At 40.3% G+C, this 19,565-nt stretch overlaps 1 protein-coding gene across 1 annotated transcript in view; it reads right to left on the bottom strand.

Annotated features, from left to right (window-relative positions):
- Positions 1-15,946, bottom strand: part of LOC121861435 (agrin-like) — a 92,322-nt gene extending 76,376 nt beyond the window's left edge. Inside the window, exon 1 of the mRNA XM_042359157.1 lies at positions 15,725-15,946. Coding sequence (XP_042215091.1) covers positions 15,725-15,731 — 7 coding nt within the window. The 5' untranslated portion in view covers positions 15,732-15,946. The remainder of the gene's footprint in view (positions 1-15,724) is intronic.
- Positions 15,947-19,565: the final 3,619 nt, after the last annotated feature.

Raw genomic sequence — 19,565 nt, 5'->3', positions numbered from 1 at the left:
TGTGTGTGTGTGTGTGTGTGTGTGTGACAAACTCCCATGATGAAGGCGTTAAGATAAATAGAACAAGAGTGTCGACTGATACACTTAACAGACGATACTCGAAGCCACACAAAGTCATTACAGGAAGATGAACTATATTACATTTTTTTAACGATATGATAAGGAACACCAATAATATCAACTTCATGGTATTAATATGTGTTTTATATGTTTCTATGGTAACCAGGATATTAGGTCCCCCCATAAAGGTGAGAGCAGAGACTCGCTATCATATACTTGGTGGAGTTGTCGGTCGTGATGGTAAAATGTAGAAAGAATCTCTCCTCGGGTATTCATCTGGATAAGATTCACCGTGTAAAAGGTACATCAAAGAGCATGAGGATAGTTGCAGAAAAAATACGGTGGGTAGTCTTTATGGCGTGAGGGTTTTTTTTCTGCTGCCTTCTGCTAGATTAAGGAAAAAATAATTGGATTTTTTCTTTCCGTTTTGTGAATTTTCAGTCAGTATTATCCTAAGAATCTTCATGTTTTCATAGCTTCCGGGTGGTCTAGGTTTAGCGGGAACGGCGGGTCTGATATGAGACGCTTGCTGAATAAGAATAAAATGCAAATTGAATGTTCCTCGAAAAAAATCTCTATTCCACTCGTTATCTGAGTCATCACTGGAACATACGCGACCATTAAAGTGGAAGGTGCAGGCTTTTATCCGGTCTCCCAATGGTCGTAGTGTTTATTTGTTTTTAGTGAAATCCAAGAGATTTTGTTTGCTATCGATGCTTCATTTGCACGTTTCAACCATTAAATCTCTGGGGGTTTGACTCGTGTACATTCACCACAAAGATTAACTCGTTGACAGACTCGTGGAAATATAAACACAATGTTAATTTGTTTTATCTTGTGTTTACCTGGGATTATTTTCTGGCCGACGCCCAGAGAACTATTTTGCTAATTGGTAATAATGCTCATCACAAAGCAACAAATAATTATATATGTTAATGTGGCGTGATGAGCTTTATAACATCAGAAGTGAAGTATTCATTTAACCTCGTTTGTGCGATGTCAATGTTCTGAGTACAATTAATTAACCTATTTAAGATATTTCAACCCTTTGAGTACGAAGTCTTAACCCCTTGAGTACTATAAATGAACCCATCGAGTAAAATGTATTAAAACTGGATATGATGACGAGTTCCCTTGAGTATGAAGACAATGTACCTCAGGGGGTTAAGTTTTCATACTCAAGGGATTAAAACTAAACCAGATATGTTGAAAGCCATTTTTGCATGTTAGCGAACTACAACCACCACCACCAAACACGTGAAATGCGCGACACAAGAGTCAGTTTCTGTAGACATGCGTGGGCTGTTGTAGGTCGTCTCAGAGGGATCTTGAGCTTTCATGCAATATGAATAAGATGGATGAAGACGACAAAAACCTGTGGAATTATAGTTAGTTAATTCTCAAATGCATCTTCCTACCTTTGTCTATTTCATCTCTCCCTCTCTGCTCAACTCCCTCTCTCCCTCTGTCTTCCCTCTTCTCCTTTTCTTTCCTCTCTCTCCCTACCTCTCTACCTCTCTACCTCCTGCCGTGCCCGTCAGGCCACACCCTCACCTCGCCCATCAATATTACAGGGGAACAACAAACAAGGCATGTCTAGGCCGTGCAGATCAAGAGTGGTGCGGGAGAAAATATCCTAAATAAACTCTTCACGCTCGCACGCCCATGCACCTCCCGCCACAAGAACTTGATCCTTCTCAAAAGTTCACTTCTCACCAAATGTATGGGTCTCTCCCTCCAATAATTATTCCCCCTCTAATTATATGGTCCCTGCCTCCAACAGTTCACTCCTCACTTACAATTTATATTCTTTTCAACAACTTGTTTCTCTATAATAATTTATTCCCTCCCCCCTCAACTACTTAATTCCTCTCCAAACTTTCGTCCTTCCTCCCAGACATTTTTTTTTTGCCCTCTTCAACAATATGGCTCTCAGGACCAAGATCCCAAAGCCATAAACAATATATTTTTGTTCTTTCAATCCTAAAAAAAAGAAAAAAAAAATCTTCCTTCTCGCTACCTGACAATAACTTTCTTCTCTTTCCTTATAATTTCCAACCACATTCATTACTCTCTCCTACTAAACTCTCTTCTCCGTCAATAATTTGTTTCCTACTTCTAATTATTTTCATTTACCCTTCTTATTTAATATCAGATCTAGTTTTACATCTTCAATAATTTCTACTTTAGTCAGAAGAAATCTTGAGTCAATGTTAAGAATGTATTCCTCTTCTTAAATTGTTCTATACCATACCCACACTACACTGAACTCTTCTGTTACGAGCGAAGGGTAGTCCTCCACACTCTAACACACTCCTCCTACACCATAACACACTCCTACCACACCACAACACACTTCTCTCACTCTACACCACACTCCTCCCACACCAACATAGACTTCTTCCTGACCGCAATAGATTCCTCCCACGCCACAATAAATTCTACCCATACCGGAGACCGTCCTCCTAGTCTGGAATTGAGACTTCCCACGCCACAATAAGCTCCCCCTTCGCCAAAATAGTCTCTCCCACGCCACAGTAAACCCTCGCCACAGCTGATCCACTAGATAGGGTCCCCATCCCCTCCCCTGCACCACAACAAGATAAACAGGAGCCAAAGGTGGAGTAGTGTTGTGAGTTCCGGGGTGATGCTCTAATTTACATATACTGTACACCTAACAAATGCCACCACGGGCCTCTCTCTCTCTCTCTCTCTCTCTCTCTGATACCGCCTTTTCTCCCTTCCTGGTGCATCCATCTTTGCCTTCCTCTTGCCTTTCGCCTTGCCTCCCTGGGGTCTTCCTCAGTTTCATCCTAGGAGTTCATCTCCCTGTTGTCCCTCTCCCTATCTCCCTCACGTCATTCTCCCTTAGTTCTATGGGGTTCTTCTCCCACCCTTTCTAGGACCTTTCTCCCACCCTTTTCTTCTTGGGTCTCTCCCTCTGCCTCCCGGGAGCCTCTTTCCTGTCCCTCATCTCGTCCGCTCTCATGAAATATTCTTGATCTTCTCCGCCACATCCCTGCACAACATACTTTCATCTTGCACTCGTGAACGTCATTACTTCCTGATGAAACTTTCCTAACATACATCTGCCAATGTTGCCTTGGTTTACCTTAATATTATATCATGTGTAGAGCAAAATATGTCAGCTATCCTTTGATGACATATGATGTCTTAAATTAAAATAGCAATTTTATCATATTTGAATTAATTTCCTTTCATATATAGCAATAAAACAAAACATCAAGTGTGTAAGTAAGTATGTGTAATGTATATATGTATGTATATGTATGTTGTATGTATGTATGTATGTATGTATGTATGTATGTATGTATGTATGTATGTATGTATGTACTGTATGTATGTATTGTATGTATGTATGTATGTACTGTATGTATGTACTGTATGTACTGTATGTATGTACTGTATGTATAGAACTGATTTCCATGTGTCAGGGAAAAAAAATCTTTACATCTGTCAGAAATTTGGTAAAAAGTAAAGGAAAAAAAGATGAATGTGAGGAACTGTCAATTTCACTGAGGAGAAAAATGAGTCGTAGTGAAAGACGAGAGAGAGAGAGAGAGAGAGAGAGAAAGAGAGAGAGAGAGAGAGAGAGAGAGAGAGAGAGGCCGCATTCATCAACAGTTACGTCCGTCAGTGCACTAAACCACCAACTCATCAGTCAAGACTAAACACCTCGGGTAGACACATGTGAAAATATAAATGTTTCAAGGCATGAGGCAGCAGAAATGGGATGAATATAGCGATAAAAAAATAAAAAAAAAACATATGTGGTTCTTTATAATTTTCATGGAGTTTCGAGTAAAGACAAGAATTAAAGATGAATGTGAGGAACGGATAAACGTGATAATAAATACATAACAAGATTAAAAACTTATGGAGAGGACAAGACGCTGTAGGACATTTAGCTTTTAGTGAGTCGAAGCTAGGGAGAAGGTAGGTCACGGATAACTAAAGAAATAAATGGAGGGAAACGAGAAATAAGGGAATAAGAACATAGGGAAGACGAAGGAGAGCCAGCCACGTATAATGTTGGGAGACCAAACAGTAGTGACAATGGAACCACACACACACTGAGGGAGCATTAAGGAAATTGTAGTGGAGATCCTTGTGTAGATAAATGGCTAAAAAAATAAAAGTTATTCATTATAGGACACTAAGCAACGAGCACTTTTTGAGAAGCCGGAGGTGAGGTGAGGTGAGGAGAGGGAGAGGAGAGAGGAGAAGCAGAGGTGAGGAGAAGAGAAGCAGAAGGAGTGGAAGAGATGAAAAAACGGGAGGGGAGATGTGGAGGGAGAAGATGACGAGAGAGGAGATAAGAAGAGAGGTAAATAAGTGAAGATTTATCTCCGGCACAGTGAAAGAAAACTCCTCTTGTGGTCATCAGGGCACACGGGGTGGTGGTGGTAAAGCAGTGTGTTGATGTTCTGGTATGGAAAGACCGAAACAGATTGACTCTTTTGATGTAGTAAATAGTATAGACGACTTCATGCTTTAGGTAACATAGAGTGAAGTATAGAGCAGGAAGGTGTTATGTTAAACGAGAAAATAAACACGTGAGGGTGAAATAAACTTGGAGACGATGAAGAATAACTAGATACCTGGTTTAAAGTAAATATCTTAATACGGGGAATGATGAATTAATAATAGACAAATGGATAGATAAGTACTTGGATAGGTAAGGAGATGACTAAAGAATAATATTGATTACAGGTAGATGTACTTAGAGAGAGAAGCTTGATATTGTACAGGTATTATAACGGGGTTCCTAACCACTTAAAGAGATACAATATTGGACACAAAAATCACGTAATATCTTCAAAAGACCTTATTGCAATTTAATGGTAAGAGGGAGGAATGGAAGTCTTAATGCCTTAGATAAATACAATATAACTCAAATGACAACATCATTACCTGGTCAAGCGCATACAAACTGATAAAGTTAATATATCCACAAATTTGGAAGTTTATATTAAATTACTCCTGTACAACTATCGAGGAAAAAAATATCAGATTCAGATCTTCCCATAGCTGCTGAATTACTGTATCTAATCTTTGTAGCTAAGTTCTGTATTTGTGGTAATATTTCTGTAAACAAACACTCATCTCGATTCTGTGTACAGCATCTGGCAGTCCGAGAAGCAGTGCCAGACGTAAAAAAAAATAAAAAAATAAAATATCGGAGTTTCTGGGAACAAATGAGTTTTCCGTGTGTATAAGTTACAAGCGCAGAGCACCTCGTAAAGCTGTTTCTTTAGCAACACCCACACAGGTACACTTGCTGCCTCAACCTCTCACACCCACACAGGTACACTTGCTGCCTCAACCTCTCACACCCACACAGGTACACTTGCTGCCTCAACCTCTCACACCCACACAGGTACACTTGCTGCCTCAACCTCTCACACCAACACAGGTACACTTGCTGCCTCAACCTCTCACACCCACACAGGTACACTTGCTGCCTCAACCTCTCACACCAACACAGGTACACTTGCTGCCTCAACCTCTCACACCCACACAGGTACTCCTGTTAGTTCAGTCCTCAGGAGAGTTAATTAAGTTTTTGAATGCATATTATCATATACTAAAAAAAATCGTGTCCATTATGCCAGTGCATGTGTGTGTGATGGTGGTGGTCGTGGTGGTAGTGGTAGCTGTGATAGTGGTGGCAGTGGTACCTGGTGACCTGTGAGGCGGCAGTCGTCAGAACCTTTCAGTGATCTTGTTAAAAAAGCCTTCACAATTTAATGGTTCCTGGACAGCCTTTTATAACGACAAGGTCAGATCTGTGCTATTGATCCATCAGTAAAGTTACGGTTCATCACGGTACACGGCGATATATCTTGGTACTTCACTGTGCTCTATGGTACATCACGGCATTTTATGGTACACCGTGGTGCTTTGTTAAGGTATTTTATGGTTCACCACAATATTTTTTGGTACACCATATTATGTGATGGTACAGTACACTTCTTTACGGTACAATAAGGTATAGCATAGTATATCATATTTTATCATGGTGTTACGATGTACAAAACGGTTCTTCTTGGTACGCACACCATGGTACTTCATGAATGGGAAGGCCAATACAATATGGCTCTCCAATGTATTTAATGGTATATAATGGCACTTGATGGTAACTCATGGTTCACCAAGGTACTTCATTGTACTCAACTTTACACCAAGGTACTGCGCGGTACATCAGTGTAATACACACGGTACACTCGCGGACAACAGTTGGCAGACACTGACCTGGAGGTATAGTATACGGACATTGAACCTCTAAGCTTTTGAGTTTAATGCTTCATAAACAATTTGTTCTGTTTACCAATAGATGGAGCGGCGCTTCTCGTAGTTTTTGGTGTATGTGCGTGCATGTAGGTATACGTGTGTGTGTGTGTGTGTGTGTGTGTGTGTGTGTGTTATAACAATGTACTACGCGTCAGTCGGAAATGACACTGTAGCCCAACACTTGAAAGATCCGTCCCCAGCCCGATGGCCAGCCGGTTGTTCAACACCTTGGCAAAGTGTCTTTTATCGTATTGTATTGGTGCTTCTTATCATCTTCATTCATCATCATCATCATCAATCATCATCATCCATCAATAATCATCATCATTCATTATTATCATCTTCATTCATTATCATCTTCATCTTCATTCATCATCATCATCATCATCATCCATCAATAATCATCATCATTCATTATTATCATCTTCATTCATTATTATCATCTTCATTCATCATCATCATCATCATCATTATCATTATTATTATTGTTAAAATTTGAACAAGTAATTAAGAATGAAAGTAAATATGGATGTAAGTAATAAATAAAGTGAGTTAATATGGATGTAAGGAAATAAATTATAGAGTAATAAGTGGAGAGAGAGAGAGAGAGAGAGAGAGAGAGAGAGAGAGAGACTCACCTTACCGTAAGAGTAATTATCATCTTCTAGAACAAAAATAAAAACACATCTTAATAGGAATTTCTTCTTACAGATTGCTCGAAGGAAAAGTAATTTAGAGATAATAATCTTTGCTCTCCTTCTTACCACCTACCATCATTTATTTTCCCTCCCTTCTACCCTCTTCTTTTACCCTCTCCCTCCCTTCTCCTCACCCAAGAGCCAACTTGAAGAGGTCGGCGAGGATTGGTCCGGGTTCCCTGTAATCCCAGGATTTGTCGAGAGGATTTGCTGCCCTTTCCTTCCCACTCAGGCGATCTATTCTGAGCCGTGTGTTAAGAGTGACTAAGAGTGGGTGTGCCAGGCTCGGCGGCCGGCAGTTTAGACTCTTATGGAGGCTCGGCACCCAACTCATATGTGCTTATTAAGCTTGGCTGATTTTACTCTCAAGCATGTGAAGTGGGCGATGCTAACTAATGTGGATGAGAATTCTCCAATATCATCTTCCTCCCGTAATAGCTTTAGCAAGACTCAATAACATGCAGTATCGTTTGGACAGCAGTATGTGACCCCATCTTCATGAAAGTAAACAGCACACGGCGGGTTATACTCGGCTCTTACTGTTTTACCCAAAAGTAAACTTATCATCCCTGAAACATGTTACCTTCATTAACCTGGTGTTGTCTTAAAAATAGGAACAATAGTGTTTCTACCTCAAAGTTTATCCTATACTGAAGATAAACTCCTTTTCTAATCTGACGGAGAGAACGAGGAACCAAATCTTCAAAGGTTCTGTTCATGAAAGTTCCTCGTAACTTAAATAAAATAAAACCCAAATTACTGGTTAACTTAAAACTAAACCTCAGAAATATTCGTTCAAAAACAGCATCAAAATTATATCCGGTAATACTCAACGTAAATTTTGTTTCGTAAGTTGTAATAAGTAATTGTATCTAGTTAATATAATCGTTGTGAAATTTTGATGCAATATTTTGGAGAGAGGGGAGAATCTTGTAGATACACTTTAGCACAAGTTACCCAGTTAGGTGCTCTGAAGTATCGACAATTACAAGGAACAATTCATCGTAGGAACCTTTAGGAATCAAGATGAAAGGAGGTAAGGAGGTAGATGTTTTGTTTTCTCCCCCCCCTTCACCCTTCCTCCTTCCTACCCCTTCCCTTCCCCCTTCCCCTTCCCTACCCCTTCCCTACCCCTTCCCCCTTCCCCCTTCCCCTTCCCCTTCCCCCTCCCTCCCTCCCCCTCCCCTACCCCCCTCCCCTACACTCCACCCCCTCTCCCTGTGGTAATGGAAGAGTGGGAGGCCTCGCAGGTGAACGGTCTAACAAACAGAATATTTGGGTACTATTGAGCCGCCTGGGTGCCTACTGGAGCTGGTTTATGAGCTTTGCCTGTATACATAATCAATGAAGTAGCTGATTTGCATTTTTCTCTCCTTTATCTCTCTCTCTCTCAATATTCAGGTCTTCAGCCTCGCGGATTTTCCCCCTCTCACGTGATCTTGTTGATGTTCGGGAAATGTTGAGGGAAGTTGTGTAGTTGCTGGTTGGCGAGCGTGCACGCACACACACACACACACACACACACACACACACACTCTCTCTCTCTCTCTCTCTCTCTCTCTCTCTCTCTCTCATATAATCTATTTTTCTCTCTTTCCCATTTCATACTTGTGTCAAATCCGCCTACAATACAAACTAGAAGACAGAACAATGACCATCAACGCATGACTTAAGTATAAAACTTTCATGCAACACACACACACACAGACACACACACACATACACACACACAGAGGGTTGTCGTGGCTGCAGCTCTGTGGTTCAGTTCTTTATCACGGTTTAATGTACACATAAAGTTCCTTCTTCATGACTGTTTACATAGCTAGAATTAACCAAGATTACGTAGGTGTGGCGTATGTAGTGATAAATAGACAAATACAGATTACAAAGACAATGTTGGTATTAATGATGTATTTGTTTAGTGTAATATTGTGATAATTTTGTGTGTTTGCTTTGAGTGTTTTTGTTTTGTTATTTTTCTTTTTAAACTTCGGAAGGGTTTGAATACTCTTATGTAAGCTTCGTACAAGACTCACATGTTCGAACATATGATTGAGCTCTGGTTGGTCTCATGTACTCATAGTGTACGTCAGAAGGAATCGAGCGAACCTCCCCACCTCTCCCCCTCGTCTACACACACACACACACACACACACACAGACACACACACATGCAACAAGTTTTCTACCCTTGCCTGGGGAAGTAGTAGGTAGACCGCAGATTTATGGTCTCAAATATTGCCTGCAGTCGCATGAGAACTTACATGACCCACCAGCCACCCCGCAGCACCCTCCACCCACCCACCCACCACGTAATGGCCACAGCACATGGAGGAAGGCGTCCCCTGATATGCTTGTATGTAGTCTGCCACGTTGACTTTCCCTGTCCTTTAAAAACTTCCAAATAACTTCATTTCTACCTAGTCACCTGGGAGTGGCCCTTCGTACGACTCTGTTTTTATCAGTTTTGACTTATCTTCTCGAGGATTTTCTTGTATTAATCAGCCCCCCTGTCAAAATCTCTCAGCTATTGTTATCTTCATTCCTCAGTTCGTTTCTCATCTACACGTTATTCTTAGTATATTTTTTCTATTTGATTCCCTTTAGAATTGTTTGGACTTGTAATTTTTTTTCTCGTCATTCAGTAACCATGTCTTACACCCATATGTTAACACTAAGTACCACCCATCTGTCAAATACTTCTTCTTCTTCTTCTCCTCGGAGGCAAAAATGTGTGTTGCTTTTATAATTCATGATTTTTTAGTCCACTAGTTGGCATTCCTGGTTATTTTTAACATTATGATTTTATCTTCCTCTTGTCTGACTTATATATACGAATATCATCTGACCTATACATAACGCTATGTACTTAAACATTCCATGACTTTCCTTCAATATTCACTTTGTTTACCTATTAAGACTTATTTAAATTTTAGTTTGTAATTCCTTCCTTCCTTCCTTCCTTCCTTCCTTCCTACCTTCAACTCCTGCTTCCTTGTTGGTAATGCTGCCGAGTATAATGCAATTATTATAATGGGTTTCCCGCGGCAGTTTGCAGGATATGAGAAGGTGGAGGTTCTTAGTCTACAGCAGAGAGAGAGAGAGAGAGAGAGAGAGAGAGAGAGAGAGAGCAATAACAATAACAGATGCACTGTGGACTTGGGCTATGCCTGCCTACCCACAGCTTATGGAAGTTCCTAAAGCCGTGTTTTCGTCTGTTGTCTTCCAGCCTGTAGTAACACACTCATCTCTCCCAGCCCCCCCACTAACTCTAACAGCCTTCACCACTCCTTTAGTTATAGTAGCAGTAGTAGTTAAAGTTTTACTTTTACTTTTACTATAATTATTGTTATTTTCATTTTATATTATTATTACACTCAACTTGTCATCATCATTAACTGTGCCATGATAATTATTTGTACATTATAATATTTCTTGTTTCTTCACATGTCTTTACCAAATAACTTAACTTTATATAATGCTGTGAGGGAAACGAGGTTAGATTATATAATAATACAGACACTAGTACACCCCTGGTAGTGTTAAAAACATGACGTGTATATATATATATATATATATATGCTGTCCCCTCCAACCCCCTCCGGCCCCCACCCACATCCCCCACTCTCTCTCTGCCCATCCGCCCCCTCCCATCCCCAGGTCCACCCCTCGGTCCCCTCCGTCCCCCTTCACAACCATCCCCCCACCCCTCCTTTAACCTTCCTTTGCCCCCACCGGAAAGTGGACATATTTTTCCCCATCTGTAACTTTATTAGGTTTTCCCTATAAATAACCTAGCCTAACCTAATCATACTACTAAAGTACCCAAATAAACACATACTGAATGTCATCGAATCTATTTTTGCATAAGGATTGGAATTAAGAGACGTTTTTTCCACCTAAAGATGAATTTAGTCAGTTTCTTGATATAAATAATTAGAACAGTACTTACAATGTTGATGAAATTAGATTGAATAGCTTTACAATATCTTCTCGGAGGATCTTGATCATTTTCTCTTACTTCCGTTTACTACCATCTAGTATTTTTCTTTTCTGGTTATTATTTTTTTCTAATCGTTTGCGAGTTTGTGAACTAATAGTTACCTTACATGGTAGTTCGATCACCAATATTCCCAGAGAGATTTTGTGTGAATTCTCTCCCTCAGCAGGAGTGGATGAGGCACTAAGCTAGTCTGTCATATTGAGGACCCAGGGTACCAGTGTAGTGCCACAGATTCTACTGCCCAGGCCCTCAACATAACAGGTAAAGTGTAGACCCTGAGCCACTCCTACCCGGGTCCTCAACAAGAATGGTGACCCGGGCCTCCCGCTACGCAGCGTTAAACACTTTTACCGTCGTGTACCATGAGATAAATAGCTTAGATGCCTGGAGCAGAAAATACCACATTGTTTCTTCTCGCCATTTCTTTTAACGGGAGTTCGTGTAATGAACACATTATTGTCTTCAGCTCAAAGGAGGGAAGGTTTATGGCCAGGATTAAAAGAAGAGCCGCGATTACATTGCCGGGCCAACACCAGCAGCACAAACACACGATGGCACCTCAAGTTTTCATTGATTTCAGGTGACGATTCATAGCTGCTGAGGCAGACGGCTTCTGCTTTTATTTCTAAATATCGTATTTGTGAATCTTCTTTCCTTGTGGTTATCAGCATATACCGAGATCACGCGCACCTACAGTGATTTACTTGCATATATATATATATATATATATATATATATATATATATATATATATATATATATATATATATATATATATATATATATATATATATATATATATATATATATATATATATATATATATATGCGCTTATATCTTCAATTTGTTTTAACTGTAGAAAGCGACTGTGGTTCCTCCAGCACAAACACAATACTGCCACAGTGTTGTGGGAGCTGCTGGAAAAGTGTTAATAGCTTCCCTGTCAGGAGAGTTTCCGATAAACAACGAGTTCTGACGAATCATGTGGTCGGTGGAGCGTCGCATCAGAAACAGTGGAGCTCCATCCCCTCCAGCCCAACCATGAAATTTGTGCTGCACCGACGTTCAGGAAAAACATGTCTGTTAGGGATATGACTGGTGTGCAAGTGTAGCCTTCACTGTTTTACTCACAGTATGAAGACTAGATGTTTATATAAAGTGACTTTGACCATTATTAACCTTTCACGATGTTGATGGAAACTGGATGAGGATGGTCTCGACCCATAAAGTTGATTTGCTTCTGCTCAGGAGGTTATTAGTGTCTTTTTCTGGTGTAAAATTGCTGGTCCCTCCCTCTAATAGACAACAATGAGGAGAGAGAGAAACCAATCACAGGCAAAACTACCATTGTTGCAGTTGTTTGTTGACAGATGTCCTCACTGATTTGACACAATACGTCTTTGTTATCGCAATAATTGTATTAATTTCAAGCAGCTGGGAAAAGTGACACATGACGGATTGGCGTAATTTGTTAAATCAACATTTCAATTAACATCCAACGTTGTGACAGGAACCCATCCAGTGTCCGCCATCACTGTGGTTCAGGTAATGGTCTCATTAACAGGTGAATGACGGCTCGGGGCAGATCACATTCTAGATCCTTATAACAAACTGTATATTGTGTATTTATACCAGTGAACCCCTAAACAAGATTGATAACACAGTTTTCCATTACAACAGAAAATTTCCTCTTCGACTGCCCATATATATTACTGGTACAGACAAGATAAGCCACGACTCTTAACACGGCACCACAAACATTTTAAACACGTAATAGCAATCGACGGAAACTTCTTGATAATGAATCACTTGAAGGAAAGAAAAATCAATTTATGAAAAGGGACGAAACACCTAATGTGGTAGGAAGGTGTGAGGGGTCGGGTGGTCCACAGTCCTGCCACACGGTCAGTTGGCTTGCCTTGTGGCGTGTTGGTCTCTATCATAAACGCCAGTATAAGTTTATCTTAAGTTTTTGGTGCAGTTAACGATTTTTTTCAATAGCAAATTTAGTCATCCACGTTCTCGTCATTTTGTGGAGTCAACCCAGCGAGTGTCTGAGGCAAAGCTGTCGAGAATTTTAATAACCATCTTGACTTCAGCTTCTATTTACTATAACCTGGAGGTAAATAATGATTATATTACATACACGTTTATATTTAAAGATAATAAACATGTACATTTCCTGGTTATATTTGATATCAGTGTTATTATAAATATTTCTCAGGAAACTCAGTAAGACTTTCTAATAAAACTAATTCAGAATCTTCATTGTTGTCTACCTATGGGTCTTACATATCGATGGCTCCTGAATACTAATTTTATAGGAATTATTTAGACGTTTAGGACAAAAGGAATAAACTGATGAAATATTTACTTTTTATAATAATGATAACTAAGTGAAATATATGTTGGTTGGTTATCCACGATGACTTATTGTGTTGTTAGTAAAGATTATTCTGTATTTATTTGATTTATATAGCGAAAATACCAGTAAATCTAAAGTTAGGAAGATTCAGAGTCGTAATACCACCCATGGGACAGTTCCTCCTAACAGAATCCTTGATCATATTTATGGCATAAGAGAAATATCGACGGCGTATTCCAGTAGTTACTGTTTTTCATGTTGATGTCAGGGGTGTGGAGGACAGGAATGGATGGTGTACTTGTGTCTGTTGCCTGAGAGGGACGAGTTGAGTACGATGGGTAAATTGGACTCGAGTATAAGGGAAGCTTGTATGAGGTATGTGAGATTAACGTCTGAGCCTCTCCCCTTCTTTTGGTTTTTTTTGGGACTGGAAAATGAGGGATAAGGAGACCTGATACTTTCACCTTATAGTACCATCAGCTGGTTCTTATAAACATGAGTGATCAATAGTAAAAGAAAACCTAACCTAACCTAACCTAACTTAAAACCAAACCTGTATTCATGTGGTACACTTACAAGCTACCTTAATTATGAATAGTGAGATTAAATATTCAACTAAATCAGTAATAACAAGTGAATGAAGATTTAAAAGATGAAATGACTGTCAGTAGTTTGTAATGATTAAATAAATATATCTAAAGAAGAACATAACATTCTCTTGCCCCGTACACGCTCGAGCTTCCTCCACCTCCGCCTGGGATCGCACCAAACCATCTTGTTCGTTGGCCTCATTCACTGACCGAACCCCACTTAAGCTCACTAAACGATCTCATTCAACCTAATTACTCATGGAAGATGGTAATTAATTTCCTTTGCCCTTACTCATCGATCTTATACGGTAATCAATACAGGTAAGCGGCCTCTCATACATTACTCACGTCTCCGGCCTCACCGTATAACAGCACCTATATATATAAACAATTTCCTAGTACATACATCCACCTTCACCCTGCAGCCTTACCAGTTAACCTTACCCACTGTCCTTAAATATCCTGCTGAGAGAATATTACTGATTTTTATGATTAACAAGAGATTAATTTTTAATCCTTTACTTTAGAGAAACAATATTATAAGAGATGATTTATTTCTCATTTTTACAAACCATTTCACATTGTATTGCAGAATAAAGTTGAGAGTAATCTTGGTTCATTCCTTGTGTCATCATTCCACACTCAGAAGTCACGGATCGTAAACAAGATGGGGAGAGGCTCTTTGCATCGTGAAGAGTCGTAAAAACTCACTGTTGGTAGAATAGTTCTCCTTGACTTTCCATCTTAAGAAAAAGAGGATTATCCGTCATTATATAAATTATCCGTAGTATAGTATCATCAAATATCGTCCTTTTCAGTATAGACATGAAGAGCGTCATGTACAGTATAGTCATTACTGGTGACTATGTTATATTCTGTCACAACCGGTGATTATAAAAGTTACCTCTAAGATACTGTGTGATAGATATTCGCTTCCTTATTACAATAATGACTTTACTCCAGGAACATGTTCATAAACGGAACACAAATACAAAAGTTATATACGAGAATAATTTGAAGCCGATGACAAAATTACCTGATCCTTGAAGATTTCCCACTACAAGACAATAACACCCCCCCCCCTCCTCCACACAGTCTTATGGCAAATAAATCTGGAGCCGATAATCCTGATACTAATGGGGACTTTATACTGTGAACTATTAGTCGGATCATACAAACACTTTAGACCCTGCTAAGGAATAACTGATAAAAATTGTAATCATATTTCAATACGTCCAGAGTAAGTGAGAGGCCGACAGGAGCATATTTGAATTCCCTTCTGCAGGTTATTCATCACGTCCGACAGCTTTGGTATTGAGAAGGCCTTCCAATTTATCTCGATTTGCTGTGTAAGACAAACAGTGTTCACGAATAGAGTGTAAGAGGAGTGTATGTCCTTCTTTCTACCCCACTTACCTTATTCACTTAAGACACATCTCCTCTGCCTTAGTCCTGTTGGCTAGTAATATAAGTGTCCACTTTATGCGTGTAAGTCAGGTGCACCGCAGGAGGCCAGGTACTGTAGATCAGGTACAGAATAGGAGGCCAGGTAATGTAGGTCAGGTACACCGCAGGAGGCCAGGTACTGTAGATCAGGTACAGAATAGGAAGCCAGGTAGGTCAGGTACACCGCAGGAGGCCAGGTACTGTAGATCAGGTACAGAATAGGAAGCCAGGTAGGTCAGGTACTCACCACACATGCCGGCGTAGCGCTCCTGCACCTGTTGATTGAGGATACAGGCGGTGCGGGTCAGCTCACACTCGCTGCTGTAATCGGTGCCGTCAGAGCCGCAGACAGGACGGCGAGCACCATCCTGGAGGCACTGAGAACGGCACTTGCACTCCGGCTCGCCCTCCTCCGTCAACACACACTCAGCCCCTGAACGGCACTCGACGCCATCACAAGGTTGCGACGCCACCTCTGTCATGGAGATAAACACGTGGTTAATATATATATAATAATGTTACCTTTCATAACCAAATATAGTCGCCACACGTCACCGAGGTACCATTGCCACCTCATCATCGTTACCCCACACCACCAAGGTACCATTGCCACCTCATCATCGTTACCACACAACCTATCCTCTGCGCTCACCTTCTGTCATTGGTATACAACAGCATAATTACCCAGCCCACAGGGAAAGGCTCAGAGAGCTTTGGACGGATGCATGACACAGATGCCAGCAGCTATGTTCCTGTCACTACCACACTACACTCTGCTCCTAATGCTGTTATCCACTTAATTAAATGTGCCTCCCTAAAGACTGCTTCTGGTTCACTTTGGTACAAATACAATAAATATATAATAACTTGAGCGAGCCCGTGTGTGTTCCGGGAGGGGGGGGGGGAGACAGACCTAAATAATTCTGCCATTGACCAGGAAGTAGTTCAGTATTGTAAAATATCCCCACAATTATTTACCTTAAAATTCTGGATAAGTTTTTCGTTTTATTTTTATGAATTTGAGAATATGTTTTAAGTAAAATCCGATATATAACAAAAATACTTGTTCCCCCGTGTTGTTTTCCCTGTTCAGCTACGGCGGCCATATTAATGACGTCATCGTAGGTACTGGTAACAGTTTCCGGGTTACTGTACATCAAATAATAATCCGACGCTTCTTAAATCTCTAGTTTTTTTATGTAGTTATTTCCCGTGAACCGCTGTGAAGCAAGTGATGTACACGTGTCTCTTCAGTTGGAAAACTATAATAACTTGATTGGAATTATGATCTTGGCAATTTATATTATACAGTAAATGAAAGTTAGAAAAACTTTTTGATTTGGTTCAAGTATCGAAATGATATTTAAAGTTCAAAATATCATACTTAATAAGGTTTGGTCCTTTGTGTGTGTTAGAGACTGTTACCCACACACTCACCAGTGCCTTGCAAGTCAATAGGTGTTCCACAGGTAACACAGTGACATTAATTAACATCATCTACTCTAGTGTGCATTGCAACTGGATGACGAGATGCACCCGAGTAGATATACAGGTTATCACTTGTGTAGTAACAACAACAGTGCTCTCAGCTACTGTACACGCACTACTGACTCACTCTGTACACTCGCACAACTATCGGCGTTCTGACTCACGCTTGTACCGAGGCTGAAATTTCTGTCATAAACCTGTTAAAGGATTATCACTGGTCATTATATTCTGGTGGTAAGAATTGATCTGGAGGCGGGAGATGTAACCAAGGTTTAAAGTGGTTGACGGGATCTTGTCTGGGTTTGGTTATCTGGCCGTAGTAGTCACGTGGTGTTACAGAGATGAAGAAATTCTCAAAAATATATTCGGGTATAGACCAGCGAGATTTTTCAGATAATAAAGAAATACAACTGTCGAGGGCGATTGACTTGACAAACAGATGTGTATTGATTCCAAGCGAAAGTAAAAACAAGAAATATAAATCGGAAAAAGGGAAGAGCTTATCCATTCTGTCCGTTCTATCTCCGACAAGACATAGGCAACGTAATTAGTAGGAAGAAGACAAAGATTTAGAAGACGAATGTGTTCTCTATCCTAACTATGGTGACCTTTACTATGTGGTCAGGGTTCTCTCGGAGGCAAGGACCAGCGACACCCCCCTCCCTTCCTCCCCACCCCAAAAGAGAGAGAGAGAGAGAGAGAGAGAGATAAGAATTGGGGTGGATGTGACCAGTTAAAAGAAACGGAGGAAGGGAGGATATTGAGGGGATAGAAATAGCGGGAGGAGTTAAGATTAAACGAAAAAACAAATAATGTTCGTGAGGGTCAGGAATTAAACTTGGATGCTTAATCATTTGCTCAAAATCGTTAAGTAAAAAAAAAAAATGTTTCTCTCCTCCATCTGGATTATCTAAGGTAGAGTCGTGTCTTTCATCGCGGTGTACAGATATAAAGGTTAAATCGTCTGGATGTGAGGGGTAATGTCTGGTAGCAAATGGTTAAGAATTTGAAGACTCTCACACAGTAGGGGCAGTTAGGTGAAGAGATACAAATTAAAAGAACGATTATGGAAAGTAAAGTCATTTGCAGCCAACTGGCATTGACTGTAGGTAATCCAAGGTACATGGGGCGAGCAATTGGAGGAAGTGATTCAATAAAGATGAAATGAAGCTGACGAGAGGCATTCTTATACATTTGGATTTTAGAGAAAACGTCAGATGAAGTCCCACGCAGGAAAGATTAGAATGGAGACTGAATGTTACAGAAATGTGAGGGGAGAGAGTTTGGTGGTAGGGCGGAGCTAGAGTCATCACTACCTCCTGCGGAGTCCACCCTCTTTACGCTGGAGGAGTCAGTTCAATTCTCAAAGATTCTTAGTACCTCATTCGGGGAAGAACCCAGGGTCGTGACTGCGGGCTGATCTCTCTTGTTTTAAATGATTAAGTGTTGGTGCTAGGAGCTGCATGTTGAATGGCAGCAAAATGAAGACGATGGTGGATGACTTCGTACCCTAGAGTACTAACGGGAAGCCCAAGCCTGGAGTACGTGTGGGAATGGTGATGAACTGCACTCGTGAGTACGTCAATGTAATGCCATTGAGTCTTATACTGTTACGTTCTCGTCGACCAATCTATCGTCTTGTCAGTATCATGCCTTCCAGTGCTGTATCATCACGTTCGTCGTCGACTAATAAAACATGTCATGAAGGTAATGCCAACTAGCCTCTCATTGTCACGTCCCTCGCTGACTCGCACCCAAGAGACGATGAGACCCATCCTCTCTACCACAGCTGGAAGTTCATCTTCACTACACGGTAAACAATATCACGTCTTTGTATCGCGAACCGTAGTTTAGTTTATCATAATATGTGTTGATTCAAGGAAAAGAAAGTAGTCGCAATGAACACATTTGCACCTAAAGTAATATATTATTCCTATAAAAGCAGACGAATGGTTTAAGTTCCCATTCCCAGCAGAAACCACCATTGTTTTCTTTGAGAGCTAAATCTCCAATGAGAGAGCTAAATCTCCTTTTCCCTCTTCAGTAAGGAGACTTAATCCTCTTAGCGCATTTACGAAGATCACAATGACTGGCGAAGAAAGTTGGGCCCCTCAGGATACTTTTAATTAACAGGCGGGGAAGGCAGAGAGGTGGGCGAGATGGAACTAATACCAGGAGGACGCCCAGGGGACCAGTGGCTCGCCTGGCTCCCTCCTCCCCCAGGTTATCACATCCTCCCTGACACATGACCAAACTTATGACCATCGTGGCTAACTTGTGCCCCTCTCATATAAGATCACTGGAATCCTTTTTATTGCTTTATAACTCTTATTTATATTATTCATTTACTTTGTTTACTATTTTTGTCTTTATTTTTGTTTAGTGAAATGAAAATGGTACAAAGTTAGAATATGTTCATAGACGTCCTTTTTATTGCTTTATAACTCTTATTTATATTATTCATTTACTTTGTTTACTATTTTTGTCTTTATTTTTGTTTAGTGAAATGAAAATGGTACAAAGTTAGAATATGTTCATAGACGTGGAAAGGGTAACTTGAATTACTCTCTTATTTCTTCTGTTGGAACATTGACTTTATC

Source organism: Homarus americanus, unplaced genomic scaffold (genome assembly GCF_018991925.1).
Source record: "Homarus americanus isolate GMGI-L3 unplaced genomic scaffold, GMGI_Hamer_2.0 scaffold24260, whole genome shotgun sequence".
Classification (NCBI taxonomy): Eukaryota; Metazoa; Arthropoda; class Malacostraca; order Decapoda; family Nephropidae; genus Homarus; species Homarus americanus.
This window is presented reverse-complemented; position numbering and strand designations above follow the sequence as displayed.